The sequence below is a fragment of the Cervus canadensis genome, chromosome 9, assembly GCF_019320065.1.
Source record: "Cervus canadensis isolate Bull #8, Minnesota chromosome 9, ASM1932006v1, whole genome shotgun sequence".
Classification (NCBI taxonomy): domain Eukaryota; kingdom Metazoa; phylum Chordata; class Mammalia; order Artiodactyla; family Cervidae; genus Cervus; species Cervus canadensis.
Window position 1 is genome coordinate 73,670,710 of NC_057394.1, and position 19,128 is coordinate 73,689,837.

Genomic DNA, 19,128 nt, shown 5'->3' on the forward strand with positions numbered 1-19,128 from the left:
GGAGAAAGACTTTGGATTGGAACTGCACTTGTTTCCTGGGTCCGCGGTAACAAAGTACTGCACATTTCAAGGCGTAAACAATGAAAATGCATTATGTCCTAGTTCTGGAGGCCAGGAGCCTGAGCTCAAAGCAATGGCAGCTGGGTTGGTTCTCCTGTGAGGGAGACTCTGTCCCCTGCCTCTCTCGATCAGCTTCTGATTGTCTGCCTGCAATCGCTGCCATTCCTTGGCTTGGAGAAGCACCACCCTGATCTCTGCCTACATCTTCACATGGTGTTCTACTTTTCTGTGTCTGTGTCCCGACTTCCCCCTTTTCTAAGACACCAGTCATACTGGATTAGGGCCCACCCTAACGATCTCATCTTAACTCGACTACCTCTGTAAAAACCTTATTTCCAAATAAAGTCACTTGCTGAGGTACTAGGGGTTAGGACTCCAACAGCTCACTTTTTAGGGGGGATGCACAATTTAATTCTTAACAGGGATGCTGTAGATTATTGGGATAAATTGAAGGAAGCCTTTCAGAATTACCCGGAAGTCCATGAATAGTTACAGTGTCCAGATGGATTTTACACTATGCCCTGGGCAGTGAAGGGAGCAGAAACTAAGCAATTCCCCTGGTGTTAGAGTGAGAAACCACAGGATTCTTTCCGTTTTGGGGCAAGAAAACAACCCATCTTTAATGGGTGCTGTGGGCATGGTTTCCTTCAGTACTCAATTAGTTTGCGAGGATGCCCTAACAAAATACTCCACACTGGGTGACTTAAACAACAGAGGTGTACTTTCTCGTAGTTCTGCAGGCTGGCAGTCAGAGATCAGGGTGCCAGCAGGGCTGGCTCTCCTGAGCCCTCTCCCCTCCGCGTGCAGATAGCTCCTTCCGCCTGTGTCCTCACGTGGTCTTTCCTCTGCGCGCACACACCCCGGCTCTATTTTTATAAGGACACCAGTACCATCGAATCAGGACCCACAATAACAGCCTCATTTTAACTCAGTCCCTTTAAAAAACCTTATGTCCAAAAATGGTTACATTCTCAAATACTGGGGGTTGGTTCTTCAACATATGACTGTGGGCTGGGGGGGCGTGGGGGGTGGCCACAAATCAGCCTGTAACAGGCAGCTACAGAGGAAGTCGGTGTCATGACTTGTTGAGGAACAGGGCAGTAGTTTTAGGTTGGTCTTTAAGATATGATGAATGGCTGCCTCTAATCCCTGCCCTGGGGAGATCAAGGGGGAGATTCCCAGATGGACCTGTCTTTAATCCAGGCCACCCCAGAATGTCTCCTGACTTTTTAAGTCCTGTCCCAGCACCCCACCTTTTGGTGTGTGGGCTTCTCTGCATGGCAAGCTCCTGCATCCATCCCCAGGTTGGAGGGATGGCTCTGGGCTCTGAAAAGGTCGTTCTTTGCTATCAGGGTGGAGCGGCCTCGGGCCCCTCCAGTCAAGCCAAGAGGACTTCTGTTTTGACTCTTCGTTTTCTCACATTTTCCCTTTAAACACAGCCTGTCTTATATCTCTCTTTCTTATTTTTGTTTCTAACCCCCTCTGTTCCTCTTCAATGTAATTTTAAAGTGAAAACACATGGCCACAAACCCATGTCTCCCCATTTACTCAGCTGTACCTACTTATTCAATTTAAACTGGAAGGCTAGTTTACAAACTTTCAAAAATAAGTCCTGGGCCAATGTGGAGAACTGTATAAACACAGGTCTAATTTCATTTCTACTTATTTCTTCTTCTTTTTTTTTTTTTTTGGTCTCTCTTGCAAATGACCTTCCTGGTATAAAAGCCAAAACATATGCATGCACACACACATACACACTTTCTTTTTGGAAGTTCCTCCTTGATTTCGAATTCTGTAACAAAATAAACAGGTCTTGAACAGAAATTGAGAGTTTTTAAGAGACAGTTTCCAACAAACTGTCAATTAACATTAGTGACATCATTCAACACAATATCAGTTTAAAGGGCTTCGGGACAGAGTGTTTGAATGTTAGAAAAATGACTAACTGAGTAAGTGAATTCTGCTTTCTCTCCATGGAAGACACATATAGACTAGTTTGTCTAACTGTTAATCCTAATCCTTTTTCACTTTTGGAAGGAAGAGGAAGGCAGTTTGGGAAACAGGGAAAAGGACAGTATTTTTGGCAGTATAGCTGTTCAATAAGGAAGTAAGGAAGAGCCAGTTTTAAACGTTTAGCAGAAAATATAGCAAGGAGAAAATCTCTGGAAATAGAGAGAGCCAACATGAGAAAATTAACCCTGAAAACTCTGGAAATCAACTCAAGTTGCTTTTTCCTAAAACGACCCGTATTGTAGTCATATAAGCTCCTTGTCATGCTGTTTTGTTGTGAGCATACAGAATGATCAAAAAGCCCTACTGAAATACAGTGTGTTAGTTTTCTTTCACCTGTAGGGCTCCAGACTGTACATTTTCACATAATATCTTATGTGACCTGCACAAACACCCTCTTTAGGAACTTGCCCAAGATCACTCCAGTAGAGGAGGAGCCGTGTCTCATGAAGGCAAAGGGAACGCTTTTCCTCTCAGCTGGGAGGTGTTTGCAAGTCTGGGATTTTGTCATAGTCTCAAATGTCACAAATGACCCTCCATAAAGTAATATTCTTTTTTTTTTTTTGACTGCATTGTATCCTCTCCAAATTCATATGCTGAAGGCCTAACCCTAGTGTGACTGTATTTGGAGATGGGTCTTTTAAGGAGGCATTTAAGGATAAACGAGGTCATAAGTGAGGGCCCTAATAGGACTGGTGTCACAGGAATAGGTAGACGTCCAGCCCCCTCACCCAAGCCGCGTGAGGAGACAGCGAAAGGGCAGGTGTCTAAAAGCCGGGAAGACAGACAATAGCCCCGATGGCACCTTGATCTTAGACTTCGAGCTTCCAGAACTGTGAAAAAAGTAAATGTCTGTTGTTCAAGCTCCTCCGTCTGTGGTATTCTGTTGTGCAGCGTGAGCTGATTAACTCAGTTCTGTCGGAGACTTGTGGCTGGGGGCTATGTCCCTACTTTTACCCCACTGAGGAAACCAGATGCTTGTCCTTAATGGGGCCATAAATTTGTGAACAGAGGCCTCTGTGACAAAACGTGGAGCATTTCTTGAACTTAAGACTTTGGGTAAGAAATGAAAACTTAGATGGCTGGACCCACACTCGGAAATGAAAACCATAATCACTTAATGTAAGAAGTACTGCTAATATAACAGTGGGGTTATAAAATTAGCTTCTATTTCTTGCTTGATTTTAAAAAATGGGTGAAAACCCTTCACCAGGTGTGACCCAGGGTGTTGCTCTGATGAGACAGAAGCTGTGCCGGCCCACAGTGCAATGGCAGGTTTACATGTCACATGTTTTTTCTCGCAGGAGAATTCAGTCCATAGTTGTGTAATTGTTGGAGTTTATATTTAGAATGCTATCTTATAAACATTATTTTTAAAGAGATTTTCTCCTCGCTATACTTTCTGCTAAACATTGAAAACTATCCCTTCCTTATTTCCTTCTCAGGCAGCCAGATGACGCTCCCTTCAGACCTGTTGATAGTCTGTCTGCATCACCAGCTCTTCCGCACGAGAGCGATCCCTGATTGGGGTCCATCAGAAAACAGATCCCCTGTTTGAGGCAAAGCCCTCCCTGTGTGACATCATTTCTCCTCCCCCCAAAAACACACATTCAGGGGTGCTGTTTTAAGCCATCACATGCCTGCTCTTGCATGGGCTACTCCCTGATAAAGTCCAGAGCAATAGCTGTTCATTCTTAATCCTGACTGCTTTCCAAACAGCTGTGGAAAATAGAAGTCAAGGCTACTGATGCTTAGTCACTGAGCCCTTTCTTTTCCCTGGTCTTACAAGGTCTTCCCTCTGTGTATGTGGGTCTCAGTCCTCCAGTTCTTGGTTTGGTAACAATCAGAAACAAAAATAAGCCCAAGCAGGTTGAAGGTAACAGATCAAAAACAGCGTCCGAGAAGGTTCCCCTGAGTTTACTTCGTCTAATTTTTTGTTTTGGTTTTTGCCTAAGCAAAACTTATAATGTACAACAGATGGCAAAGGGAAACCTGGAATTTGAGTTTCTTCAGCTAATAAACAAGATGGATTAGTGGTGCATTGGGCTGCAGGGCAGTTTTAGCAATGGTGGTTGTGGAAGGAGATATCCCCTGCAAACAATCCTCAAGGCTGACTGATCCAGGACAACTGTCCAGCCTGAGGCCTGGTCACCTTGCCCCATCTGATCAGCCACCTAAAACTAAACAAAGTTCCAAGAAAAGAACTTCTGTATTTATACTACTTACTGGCTCACTTTCTTTCGTCTTTTTTTTTTTGAAACTAGGGATTGGCAAGTGACCTTCAGGTAATAGTACTTTTTCATAAAATTTACCTCTCTGGACTCATGACTCAGTTTTGGCCTCCTTTAGGTTTTTTTTTTTCCCCCCCAATCCCAGCATTTTAAGATGCTTTGTAGTGGGATGGTTTTTTAATAGCTAAACCTCCATATTGCAAAAAAAAAAAAGAAAAAACTCACAATGGTTTGCTCTGATTTTTGCCAAAACTTTTACCTGTTTTACTCCTTCAATTATGTGCCTTTCCTTATAAGCTCAGAAGGTCATCTTTTACCCAGTTTTCTCAAAGAGTTACTCCAGTATCCCTGTGGCGGCATCTCCCAAACCTTTTCATTGACTTCTACAGCTTTCCCCTCTCAGCTAGTGCTAGTTCTCTCCTTAGAACTTCAGGTCTGGATTTCTCATCACAGCGTATAAGGAACAACTGGATCTCATTCCCAGACACACAGCACTTCCACGCTACCTTTACCTTTACCTGTAGAAAAGCTGGCAAGGACAATGTGACAACTATTTGCATTTCTTTTTGGCCTGTATATGGATCAAACATTAATGCCCTTATAAAATCTGCATTTTACTTGCAAAAATCAGTGGAGACTCAGGATTCTCTTACTTTGTAGATAGATGTTTGAGGTTCTGAGAAAAAGATTTTTTTCCCTATCTCCCTCATTTTCAGTTTATAAATAAATGATTTGGTCTCACATTTAGATGAACTTATCAGAGGCCCCTTTGTCAAATAAAGTAGCAAGATGTTATTCCTATAATAATTAATGAATTGTGAAGGGTTGGATGTCGAGGTCCCTCCCATAAGAAATAGATACTCTCCAAGGAAAACTGGGGCTCCTGGTAACAGTGGAATTGTTCATTTTATTCAGCTCTAGTTTTTTTTTTTTTCCTGCTTCCAGAGGCAGAGCCAGGGATAACGTTGTAGGTTTCAAGGAAGTAGATTTTTTATAATAAGAGGAGCAAAACATTTCAGATCAGTCCAACCAAGCTCCCTGGGGAAGCTCTGAGGCTCACCACCCCTCACAGGACCAGACAGGAGGCACTCGTGGGGAGGCTCATTAAATCCATACAGGTGACAAGGAAGAAAATGAACTTTCATCACCAGAAAGACAGGGCTTGTTTCCATCTTCATTACAATGTATCAGTGAAACTTAAGAGGAAACCAACAGCTCACTCCACAAGGAAGGCAGCCACACCCTCCAAAAATCATTTCTGAGTCCCTAAAGAAAATCCACATGTTCAGATTTGGGGGACACAGCAGAGAGACTGCTGCCTCAATCAGGTGTGCCCTGGGACGCTTCTGAAATCTGAGAGGCTGAGCTGGGCACGATGTAATAGCTGCTTTCAGAACCATCCAACTGGAGTCCCTTTTCTGTCTGCGCACCTTCTAAGAACCCACGTGCTTCCCGAGGAGCCCCTGGCTCTGCCTGCACACTCCCCCTGTGAAAGAGTGACAACGAAGGAGAAGCAGTTCCCCAAGAGTGGGAGGTCACTGCCTCTCCTTCCGCACATCCTCGTCTCAGCTAAAAGCCCCATCTTTCAGATCTCGGATCCTGTTGCCACCTCCTCCAGGCAGCCTACCCTGGCCCCAAACCCGGGCAGGGGTCCCCCCTCTGCTTGCTGCTCTCTGCCCACAATTGTACTGAAGTAGCAGTGGCAAGCTCATCTTCTGTCATCCCCTTCTTCTCCTGCCCCGAATCCCTCCCAGCATCAGGGTCTTTTCCAATGAGTCAACTCTTCGCATGAGGTGGCCAAGGTACTGGAGTTTCAGCTTCAGCATCAGTCCTTCCAATGAACACCCAGGACTGATCTCCTTTAGGATGGACTGGTTGGATCTCCTTGCAGTCCAAGGGACTCTCAAGAGTCTTCTCCAACACCACAGTTCAAAAGCATCAATTTTTCGGCGCTCAGCTTTCTTCACAGCCCAACTCTCACACCCATACATGACCACTGGAAAAACCATAGCCTTGACCAGACGGGCAGGAAGAGAAGGGGACGACAGAGGATGAGATGGCTGGATGGCATCACCGACTCGATGGGCATGAGTTTGAGTAAACTCCAGGAGTTGGTGATGGACAGGGAGGCCTGGCATGCTGCGATTCATGGGGTCGCAAAGAGTCAGACATGATTGAGCGACTGAACTGAACTGAATTGAGCAGTGGCAAGACCAGCTGGGTTCCGGGATTCTGGCTCCATGTGCTACTGAAGAACATGGTTGCCTGTACTTCTGTTGGTATAAGAGTAGCTTTTCAGACTTCAACCTGAAGTCATATTTATTTATACCTTGATATGTACTTGCATAGAGACATACTGTCTTTACGTCTCATGTTGAACAAAACTGCAGCTGTTGAGAAAGTGCTCCGATCGTCTCCCTTCTTGGTTTCGAACCTTTCCCACAATATCTCCCTTTCATTCCCTTCTTTTTAGTGTTTTCATGTCTCCTCAAAGCAATCTGGGATTCCAATCTACTTCAGTAGGGTAGAGAATTATCTAGAATGAGGGTGGGGTGGAAGGACACCTTTAAGCAAACAGGAGGAGGATGTTGTCAGGGCATCAGGAGAGAGGATGCGGGGTGTGGGGAGGAGAGAAGTGGTGGGAGGGGGGAGAGAAAGGGGAGCGAAGAGTGGAAGTTCCCAGACCCAGTCCTCAGCCTTCACCTGGAGCCAGACATCGCTCTTCTCCCAGAGGGGGGTCGCTCCCCTCTCCTCCCCTCTTTACTCCATGCCTGCCTGTTTTCCTTCTGAACTGAAGTCAGTCCCCGGGAGAGCCTGATCGCTCCTGCCCCGGACAATTTACTTTAGCCTGGATTGTCTTCCCGGATCATCCTACATGAAGAAAGCAGCTGAAAGGACAGAGGAGCCTTAGGCTTGGCCCCACACCTCTCTTGGCGAGAAAAGAGCCCTGGGGACCAGCTTGGAAATAGCTATTTAACTGTAGGTGCAATAGTTCAGATACAGCTTTTACGTATCTGCACCAACCAGCACTTTCAGGATTCCTGCTACAACACTGGAATTGGAGCCCTGCACTGTCTGCACTCCTCGCAGCAGTCATGCCACGGACTGAAGTGGTGAGTGAACCCCAAGTCTCCCACGGCACTGTCGCCCCTGCTCTGCACCCAGGGCCTCTCACAGAACTTGGCTACTGCAGAAAAAGTCGCAAAAACAGCTGCATTTGCATACATATATCCCCTCAGAAGACACTAACACAATACTGTAAATCAATTATATTGCAGTAAAAATTAAATAAGCTAAAAACAAAACCAAACCAAACCTTGCATCTGCCTGTACTATAAATCCACTGCTCCTTTTATTTCTTGGTGTCCCACATACAAAGAGCAATTCTTTTCAGAGCTAATTGTGAGGAGAGCCTTGCGTGTGGCCTTCGACAAGATCGCTTCCCCCTCAAGCCTCTCCTGTCGACAGAAGGAATGGTGATGCCCGCCTTATGTGGCTGTTTTGAGGCGAGAAACTGCATTTCTGTCACAGGACAGCACACACAGGGCTCATGACCGTCTGTAACTGGAGGCGCTCTGCTTCCCTCTTCTGTTTTTGAATCCACAGAAATCTGAAGTTCAGCCGCAGCAGTCATGATTATCATTTTGGTTAGCATAGCTGCTTACTTCTTCAGTTCAGTTCAGTTGCTCAGTCATGTCTGACTCTTTGCGACCCCATGGGCTGCAGCCTGCCAGGCCTCCCTGTCTATCACCAATTCCCAGAGTTTACTCAAACTCATGTCCATCGAGTCGGTGATGCCAACCAACCCTCTTATCCTCTGTCGTCCCCTTCTCCTCCTGCCCTCAATCTTTCCCAGCATCAGGGTCTTTTCAAATGAGTTAGTTTTTCCCATCAGGTGGCCAAAGGATTAGAGTTTCAGCTTCAGCATCAGTCCTTCCAATGAACACCCAGGACTGATTTCCTTTAGGATGGACTAGTTGGATCTCCTTGCAGTCCAAGGGACACTCAAGAGTCTCCTCCAACACCATAGTTCAAAAGCATCAATTCTTTGACACTCAGCTTTCTTTATAATCCAACTCTCACATCCATACGTAACTACTGGAAAAACCATAGATCTGACTAGACAGACTTCTTACTGTTCCCTATTTTTAAAATTTTTGCTTATTTATATACCTATTTTTGGCCACACCTCGCAGCACGCAGAACTTCCTGACCTGGGATCAAACCTGCGACCCCTGCAGCGGAAGAGCAGGGTCTTAACCACTGGGCCACCAGGGAAGTTCAACTGTTGTCTATTTTTAAATTCCAGTGTATGTATATGCATTTTTGTGAATGTTATCATCCTCACACTCAGCCTGCCACTTCAACTATTCCATCTTCATTAGGAAGCCGAAGGTCTCCCATTTTCTCACACAGCAAAAACGACACACGAGCACAGAAACAAAACGCTTTAAGACCCACGACGCCCTCGGGGAGAACTAGCACGCGCTGAGCGCTCGCAGGCCTCTGGGCCGTTCCCGGGCCAGGGGCACTGCTGTCCTATCTCCTTTCTTCTAGAAACAACCCTCTGCTGGCGACCCAGGCTTCCACTTTCCCTTGGGGCTTAGCCTTTAGCAGTGGGTCTTTTGGCCAGCTCAGCAGTGCATTTACACAATGGTTTTAGTATAATATTTGATCCAATATCCGAGTCGTTCCATTTGGGAAGGGCCTTCAGGAAGCATGATCTACCACTTGGCCTGGAATGGAGGTGCTTTCTGCTGCCTCACCAGCAAATCACTCCTTCTATTTCAATCAATCACCCAGAACTGGCTTTCTCTGCTTGTAAGAAACCTGGGTGATGGAGGGGAGACCCCTTCTCCAATATCCTCGGGGCTCCCTCTCTTTCTGGCGACCTTGGGAAAGAAGTGAGGGTGGGACTTGCCCGTGGGGCCAGGATTTGGGACACTTGTACCCCCTCTACTTGGGCTCCACAAGCCCTCCCCCTGCCTCTCAGGACCGGATGGAGGAAGGTGAACAGGGTCCCTCCAGGAGCAGCAGGGGTTTCTGATGGAACCCATGTTCTCTGTGGGTGAGGCTGAGCCAGCGGCCTCCGCCGCCTCCAGTAGATGTATGTTTGGATCTAGTGCTGTTTAACCACCTGGTCAGAGAGGAAGTTAGCTTGGTTTCATCCAGGGCAGAAGCTGGCACCCCTGGCTTGTGATTCCTCTTCCCAGACTTTCAGGCCTGCTCTGCTCCTGAGGAGAGGTGCCAGGCTGAACCAGAGGTGGGTTTCAGGAAAGAACATTCCAAACACATTTAGGGCATTACCTTTACCTGACCAGGGCTTCTGCTTCCCTCATAGCTCAGTTGGTAAAGAATCTGCCTGCAATACAGGAGACCCCGGTTTGATTCCTGGGTCAGGAAGATCCCCCGGAGAAGGGAAAAACTACCCACTCCGGTAATCTTGGGCTTCCCTTGTGGCTCTGCTGGTAAAGGATCCACCTGCAATTCAGGAGACCCCAGTTCGATTCCTGGGTTGGGAAGATCCGCTGGAGAAGGGATAGGCTACCTACTTCAGTACTGGGCTTCTCTTGTGGCTCAGCTAGTAAAGAATCCGCCTGCAATGTGGGAGACCTGGGTTTGATCCCTGGCTTGGGAAGATCCCCTGGAGAAGGGAAAGGCTACCCACTCCAGTATTCTGGCCTGGAGAATTCCATGGACTGTATAGTCCATGGGGTCGCAGAGTTGGACACAACTGAGCGACTTTCACTTTATCTGACCAAGAAAGACATGAAAAATGACTATCTACAGTTTCCACACTTTCATTTGAAAGGAAATTTTCAGCACACATAAAAGGCATCATCTCAGAATAAGAATAGTTGAACAAGTTTAGTTTGAGGAGAAACTCAGTCTCTGGCCTTTGATTTCCCTTCAGACCAAGGCCATCTTCATCCTGGGCTTTCAGATCAGGCTTGGGAAGTGCTGGCCTAATTACACAGGGGAACATGAGGGCGGTCCCTTCCTCTGCCCCATGGGGGGAACAGACCATGGTCCACTGCAGCTGCTGGCACTGAGAGTGGGTGCTCAGGGCCTCCCTCCCTCCTCCCAGACTCTGCACCCCTGGGTGCTGGATGGAGGGCGGGGGAGGATGACCAGGCGGTTAAACAGCACTAGATCCACTAGAGGCGGTGAAGGCTGCTGGCTCAGCCTCACCCACAGAGAACATGGGTTCCATCAGAAACCCCTGCTGCTCTTGGAGGGACCCTGTTCACCTTTCCCCATCTGGTCCTGCGAGGCAGGGGGAGGGCTTGCAGAGCCCAAGGAGAGGAGGTACAAGTGTCCCAAATCCTGGCCCCACGGGCAAGTCGTGCCCTCACTTCCTGACTTACTGCCTGTGTGACTGATGGAGGCAGAGGTCCTGATCTCTGGCCATCAGCAGCCTAGTAGGACAAAAGAGATGAGTGGACTGGATGACCACTCAACAACTGGAAGCCCCTCAACAACACCCCTAAGGCATGCTCCCCTGTGGTACCTCCAGCCCCACTCCACCCCTGTCCCAGGCATAGCCTAGGTCTCCTCTGCTTTCAGAAAAATCTCTGTGGGAACCTCTTGCCATCAGAGGGGAGGGAAGTCTGTACAGAGGCATCTGAGTTTCTAACCACAGGTGTCTCTACCAGGGTTTTGTCTCTAACCACCAACAGGGAAAACAGGTTGCCATCCCAAAGAATGATCACTCAGGGAAGGCCCTGCTAAGAATAAGGAGCTGGCTCCCCCAGCAGCATTGAGTGACCTCCCCTTCTGTTTCTGTGTGATCAGGAAGGGGTACCGCAGAAGAATAGAATTCAGTCAAAGGGCATCGTTCTTTTCCTACTAGGTGCTAAACAGACCTGAAATCCAGATTTATGTCTGCAGGTGGTAGCGGGAAGCTGCTGGCTCAGCCTCTCCCACAGAGAGCATAGATTGCATCCATGAACACACGCAATGCAACCCCTCCTGTGAGTTTTGGCCACGTCATAAACACCCTCCACCTGGTGCCTGAGGGCTTCGCCGTTCAGGGGGAATACTTCACGGAGAGGCAGCCCGTTATGATTTGGAAACAATGCAACACACCTGAAGAGCCGAGCCTCAGAGACTCTCCATTACCTGCCCAAGATCAGCGAGCAGGAGAGTCAGGGCTCAGACCCACGTCTTCAAGTTTATTTTTTTTCCCTCTACATGACCCATGCATTTACTTATTCACTGGTTTATTCATTCATACAGTCAACATTTTCAAGGGCTTAGCATGTCGGTTCACAGTCCGGTGGGGAAGACAGACACATAAATGACAGTGACAATGTGGTTGTGTGCTGAATGCCTGCAACACCAAAAGGAAAAATCTTGGCAGTTGAGTTGTCATGTGGTGGAAGGGAGATGGTGCAAAAGGAGAGGTGTGTGCAAACAACCCTGTGTAGACAGAGATCGGTACCAGCTACGTGGGGATGGGGGCTTCCGGGAAGAGGTGGCATGGTGCCAAGGCCATTGTCAGAAGAAAAAAAGAGTGCTCATCAAGATGGGACAGTCAAGACAGCAGACCTAAAAATCACAGGAGAAAGGGGCAGGTGAAGATCGTGGGCACTGGCTAAGGACAGGACTGGCTCAGGGCTGACAAATTCAAAGTGGTCACAGGAGCCAGCATGAGGCAGGATACATTTTTAACTTTTATTTATTTTCTTAAGATTTTTTTTTGATGTGGACCATTTTTAAACTCTTTATTGCTTTTTTTTTTCTTTTTTTTACAGTATTGCTTCCGTTTTATGTTTTGCCTTTTTGGCCACCAGGCATGGGGGATCTTAGATCCCCAACCAGGAATTGAACCTGTACCCCCTGCATTGGAAGGCAACATCTTAACCACTGGACCACCAGGAAAAGTCTCAATTTTTAACTTTTAAAATTATACTTGTTTTTTCTTTTTTCCACCAGAAAAGGACACAAATTTTTACTGGACCATTCAGTGAATGCTTACAAAGTGAATGCAGTTGCAGGAAACATGCAACTGAGAGGGATTCCAGCACTCTACAACACAGCCCCAGAGCCCCGAGCCCCGAGCCCCAGAGCCCCAAGCCCAGAGCCCCAGAGCCCCGAGCCCAGAGCCCCAGAGCCCCGAGCCCCGAGCCCCAGAGCCCCGAGCCCCGAGCCCCAGAGCCCCGAGCCCCGAGCCCAGAGCCCCAGAGCCCAGAGCCCCGAGCCCAGAGTCCCGAGCCCAGAGCCCCAGAGGCCCAGAGCCCCGAGCCCCGAGCCCCGAGCCCCGAGCCCAGAGCCCCAGAGCCCCGAGCCCCGAGCCCCAGAGCCCCGAGCCCAGAGCCCCAAGAGTCCCAGAGCCCAGAGCCCCCGACCAAGCCCCAGAAAGCCAAGAGCCCCGAGCCCAGAGTCCCGAGCCCAGAGCCCCAGAGGGCCCAGAGCCCCGAGCCCCGAGCCCCGAGCCCCGAGCCCAGAAGCCCCAGAGCCCCGAGCCCCGACCCCAGAGCCCCGAGCCCAGAGCCCCGAGCCCCCGAGCCCCCAAGCCCCAGAGCCCCGAGCCCCAGAGCCTCAGAGCCCAGAGCCCAGAGAAACACAAACTGTATGGCCCTTAATTAGTCACGACCTCCCATCCAGTAATCACAACGCTGATTTCTGAAAGCACATATCAGTTTCACCAGTCTTTGTACTTTATATAACATAGAGTCTGCACTCTCTTGTGATGGGATTTTGAAGTCAACATCTATGTTTGATTACCAGGAACAAAGCTGCCAAGAGAATTCTTTTCCATGTCTTGTTGATGGATGGAAGTAGGGGTTTCTTTTGGATCTTTACCTAAACATGAGATCGTGGGGTCATACATAGGCTAGGAATAGATGCAGCTTTACCAGCAAATTTGGATTTGTCACGTTTTTCTAAGCAGAGCCAGGGGCAGGGAATTGTATTAATTAAGGACGCTTTGATTTGTTCTCAAGCACCAAAAAATACAGCTTTGATCAACTTGGGGTGGGGTGGGGGGAGTAATACATTGGCTATTGAATAAAGCAGGAGTCTAGAATTGGGACGCCTCTAAGAATGAGGGCAATTTGGGTGCCTAGGGACTCGCAGCTGGCAGACAAGGGTTCCAGCTCTGGCATCCTCTCACAGCTTTATTCTCTATTGCACATGGGCTTTCTCTACACAGTGGAGAACTGGTTGCTGGCAGTCCCTGGTTTCTCAGCGACAGGTTAGTAGGTGACAGTCCAGACACTGTAAGAAAGGGAAGTCATCTGCCTCCCTAGCTTCAGCATACCAAAAAAAAAAAAAAATTGGTGAGGGTCTTCCCTGGTGGCTCAGTGGCAAAGATCCCGCCTGCTGATGGCAGGAGACACAGGTTCCGTCCCTGAGCCGGGAAGAATCCCACATCCTGTGCACCACAACTATTGAGCCTGTGCTCTGGAGCTCGGGAGCCACAACCTCTAAACCCACCTGCGGCAGCTCCGGGGGCCCGCGGGCCCTAGAGGCCCTGCTAGGCAACAGCAGAAGCCCCGCACCGCAACTAGGGAGGAGCCTCCTGCTCCCGGCGACTAGAGACAGGCCCACGTGGCAACCAAGACCCAGCACAGCCAAAACCAAACAAATAAAATTATTAAAAAAAACCCCATATTTTGGGGAAGGTCACTGGTAAACCTACCCCTGACCAAGCACTGGGGTCAACAGGAAAGGCGGCGATGTGGTGGGACCAGGATGGATCCATGAGGGCCCAGGGGTTGGGTGCCAGTTAAAAAAAAAGAAAAGTCACATGATAAGTAGGGGAGGAGGAGGTACCCCCAGAAAACCCACAGCAGAGAAACAGGGAAAGCGACACCAAACGGTGAACATGAAAGGCGCCCCCTAGACTGTGGAAGGCGATGACCACCTGCCCAGCGAGCTCGCCAAAGCTTGACTTAGGCTTTAAAACACCCCAACGTAGAGACAATTAGCCCCATTTTAACTGACGAGAGCACTAAAAACTTACTTCCAGAGTGAGGAGTTGAGTGACATGACCCAGCCCTTCGTTGGCTGAAAATGCCCAGAATATGAGAAGCTCTTAAAACTCTGTTGGCGTCGCTTCTTCCGACGGGATGAAGGTGGGCAGAGAGTAGGAATTTAAGGCTTTGAACAGTCCTTCTTTTAAAGCCTCGGGCACTGCTGGCATTTGGAAATTCCCGGAACCTTCACTGGAAAGGCCCCTGGCTGTGGCCACCTCCTGCGTTTTTTGCAGTCAACTTCTTTGCAGCAAATAATTAAGCTGCATAATTAACTGACATAAGGCAATTCTGTCGTAAAAGACAACCTAGCTGACTGATACACAGAAAACGAATCACGACAGTCGATGATGATTTGCCCCAAGTGTTACATTTCTTTTCAAACCCATTACACTGGAGGAGAAAGGCTGAGGGCCTGGGAGGAAGGTGCAGACTGGGACTCACATCTCCCACAGAACTCTGGAACTTCTATCACAGGTTGAACTCTGTCACAGGTTGGACCTGTGACAACATACCAGTAGAGCACATAGCGGTGTAGAAGGCTTTCACTACCCAGTACAGAGCTCAGTGACAAATATGCATCCTAGAATTTGAAAAGTGATCATCTATACATCTTTTAATGAAGCAAGACACTTTATGGAAAAAGTGCAATGCTGGATGAGGAAATAAATCAACAAGCAAAAAAAAAAAGTACAAAATACTATGAACATAAGACGTAGGAGACAAGTGTTTAGGTACAGCCTCCAAAGCAAAGTCAGTTATTTGAGCAGTATTACCATGAATCTACACACATTTTAAATGTATTCAAGTGTTTATATTTTGCCATTACTTAAAAAAAAATTGTTGCTCATTGTTCATGTTTCATTATGTCGTTCTTAATGCCCCTCTTCTATTTTCCATTATTTCATCTTTTACAGCAAAATTACCATATGGACAATTAGTTACAGCAAAAATTTTCATGGAAAAGATGTTTACAGCAAAGAAACTTGTGGCAAAAATACCTGGAACCGTCTGTGTCAGTAACTGGATTGTGCAGAAGAAACGACAAGAACTGGCTCCTTCGGGTTGCTGGTGCCCCAAACCCCTGCCAGATGGTCAAGCCAAGCAGCTCAAGTTTCAGCGAATTATGGACCATCATTAGGACTCTATTTCATGTTCTTAGATGCTCTGGGCCTTTACATGAGGTGACACTGATTTCTTAAACTTGTATGACAACATAATGAATGCATGTAAGTGAAGTGTCCAATGAAATGTGGAACAATCAGTGAATTCTTTGCATATTTTATTTTTCTTTTTTTGATTTCCAACTCACACACATCTGGCATATTTTACATCTTTGCAATAAAACATGGTTACAATAGCTTAAGGAATTTATATATCCAAAATATTTCACCATGATCTCAAGATGAAATGAACTTGTCTTCCAGATGTTCATTATCCTCCCAATTCTAAGCTACAAACTCAAGATATTGCTTACAGCCTGGTGATGAATAACTTAATCATTACGCCGATTCCCCAGAATTTCAGAATCTCATAAATACAAACAACAATGAAGAAGGAATTCAGTGCTAAAACTTACTAGTACAAGGTGGATAACAAATAAGTAATCACATCAATAAATAATGATATGGTTCTGGTGCAAAGTGCCAATACAAAGAACCCATTATCTTGTTTTATCTTTTTAAATAAATGACTGCAAGTGAGTGTAAGTTCTGAGAAAATTACATTCCTGTAACATGCCTCATAGCCCTACCGACACACTATGTACATCTATGACGATACGGTCACCAAATATACAAAGAAGAAACATGAATAAAGTGTATATACCCCTGGGTGTATAACTTGATCAGTACAATGTATGGAAAATCATTTGATAGCGTCATTTTATATCATAAAAGATGAAGTGCCTTAGGCTAAGAATGTGGCTTTAGGTGAGAATTTCACAAGAACCTAAAAGAATAACTTCAGTTATTGTTATAATAAAGTCTGGCTTATTTATTAAAGAAACTAAGCTATTCAAGAACCAAAGAGAGAGAAAAATAAAAAATCAGCAAAAACAAACAAAAAAAGTTAGCGTCAGATCTCCTCCCCTAATGTACACACGCTAAGCCAGCAGGATGAGTCTGGAAGAGTTGTCCAGGAGTTGGGAAGTCATCACTAAGGAACTAACAATCGGGATTCCTATTTATACAATAAAACCAGGACCTCATCTCTAAGCCCCCTTTCTGCTGTGTCTTCAAATTACGAAGGGTAGGGCTGAATTTTCTTTGTATAAAGTACCAAAAAAATGGCAAATAATGGCTTAGTATCCAAATGCTTTATGAGCAAATTTCACGTAGAGGGATGGAATTCTGATTAAAAAGTGAAAACTATATTTTGGTGAAAATGTGAAAAATTATTGATTGAGCCCAAATTCAATCATACAAACTGTGTCCTTGGACAGATCTTACTATTTCCTACTGTCAGTGCACCTGTTCCATCAAGACATAGGGATTAAAGAACATGCAAGTTGTAACTCCACAATAAAATTAAGAAACGTTTTGTTCTTTATACAAGGTTTTACTTTTACAAAAGTATCCCTTTAAATAAGATGCATCTGATGTACAAAGTATCAAACGTGGTTTTTTTTTTTTTTTCTTCTCAGCTTGAAAAGAGGCTGGAAATGGGATGCAGGTTAGGTTCAAAGCTTAAACTTTGTAACAACTGGACACAAGGTTCCTCAGAATTGTCAAAAGTCTCTTGTGACACGTCCTACCACCTTTTCTCAATAAACAACAATATATGAAATAATTACCAAAACATCTCCTAATTCATATAATTTACATGATATAAGCTTGCCTGGTAGCAGCTGGTGTTCAGTCGTGAAAAAACACACAAAGTAAAATGGCTGCTGACTACGATGTACAGCTATTGCTGGGTGTGATGGAATGTACAAACGGAGGTCGATGTAGACAAGTTTTTTTTTCCACCAGAGATATTGCCTTTCCATGCAGCACTTGTGCTCTCAGCTTTAACTTGGCTTTTGGTTCTTCATTTGTCTTCAGTATCTGTTCTGATGCTCATAATGCCACCGATTAAAATCTATATTAAAAGCTACAATGCTACCAGAAGCCATGCCAGTGATCAGAGTCCTGGAAAAGCAGAGACCGTAGTTAGGAAAGACACAAAGTCACTGACATGGTTCTGCTTTACACTAAACAACAGCATGATCTCAAAGTTCACCGAGTTTTTGTTTTGTGTGCCCTGAGACGGGATTAAAATTTATTCTTGGTTCTCTTGAGAGAAATTGACTCAATCCAACAAACACCTGGACTGCTGGACCAAGTGTTATCAACTTGATCCCACAGGTCATCAGATAAACACCTTCTTCACTGTGAAGTTTATCTTCACTTCACAGATAAACAGAATCTTCACTGTCTGTTTATCTGTCAGTTTGTAACTCATGTGCATGTACAACTGTTTGAACATATCAGGGGCATTATAAAACATCAAGAATAACTGAAATTAGGGATAAGCTTGAAAAAGAAATAGAAACTGATTAGTATCTTTCCTCACTCCTCCTAGGAGATGCTAACATGAATGCAGCTTTGCCTGTGGGCTTTCATCTACTCTCTACCCATGTGAGAGGATGAGCATCACACAAATACTCCTGCCCCCCGCACCCCTCGACAAGAACTAATCCTTTTCCTGTTCCTGTTCTCCTGCCTCCCTCATATGTATTTATTATCATTATTGGAGCTCTTTGGGATTAGTGGTCTTATTTTATAGCCTCCAGACTGTGCACAGTCCTTAATATATGATGGTGGCAGCAAATGTTTGCAACATGAATACATGAATGGATAAGAATACTAGGGGGAATCTTGAAATACTTAAGAACACAAATTATTTCAAATACTTTAGAAACATGAATCTATATACAAATAATTACACAGTAAACCACTACCATTTTTCACGAATATGGACTATGCATTTTTGAATACTCTGATTAAGTTTTCTTAAAAAAAAGGTTGAGCTGCAGATCAAATATCCCTTCCCCAAGCTAACTTAAATGTTATTGCTTTTCTTGATGACTTCAGTATCATTTTACTATAGTGTGAAGATGCTTTATCATGTAAATCTTAATATCCATACTATTTTAAAACCAATACTCATAAAGAATACATATACACATAGTTGAAATGAGTTGCTTAATAAACTTTTCTTATTTCTGTTAGATATATAGCAAAAGTGAGAAATTATTTACCATATTAAGATTATATAGTTTTAATATTTATTTTTTAAATTTAGAAAATTTAGGCTTTACATTTCAAATATTCATTTCACTTTATAATAAATGCAAAGGCAAATTTTAGGAAATAACAAAATCCTGTTGCAAACTGAGGAATAACAGAAAACTATATTCCTTTGTTAACATTCTTACTGATTCTTTCCAAGTAAAGATTATAGTATCTTAGGGCAATACATAAAATACCACAAAATAACATAAATGAGAGATGTGTGAATAAGCAAACGGGGGGTAGAGACTGTTTCAAGTAACCAGGGCCTTGTATTTGTAAAACAGAGGCCAGCTGTAGTCTGCACTTTGCATTTAGCTAGACCTATGCCTCAAGCCAAGACTCTTGCTAAAAAAATGTGTGTCTTTCACATTATGGAAGCCAGGCAGGCCTGTCTGAGACCAGGTAAAGATCTGAGAACAGAGAAGTTGGTGAGGATAACTCTACATCTTGGGACGTGTCTAGATGAGTCTGTTTTTCTCCAGACTCATTTCTTTCTTTTTTCCCCTTATTCTCTTCCTATTTCCTTCTTACCAGAATCCTAAAGTACTCACTCCTCACCCTTTTCAACAA

At 45.4% G+C, this 19,128-nt stretch overlaps 1 protein-coding gene across 10 annotated transcripts in view; it reads right to left on the reverse strand.

The window, feature by feature from the left end:
• Positions 1 to 15,546: 15,546 nt before the first annotated feature.
• Positions 15,547 to 19,128, reverse strand: part of NBEA (neurobeachin) — a 644,508-nt gene continuing 640,926 nt past the window's right edge. For all 10 annotated transcript variants that reach the window (XM_043477413.1, XM_043477415.1, XM_043477416.1 and 7 more), the window contains one exon: positions 15,547 to 17,412. In XM_043477413.1, coding sequence (XP_043333348.1) covers positions 17,322 to 17,412 — 91 coding nt within the window. In that variant the 3' untranslated portion in view covers positions 15,547 to 17,321. The remainder of the gene's footprint in view (positions 17,413 to 19,128) is intronic.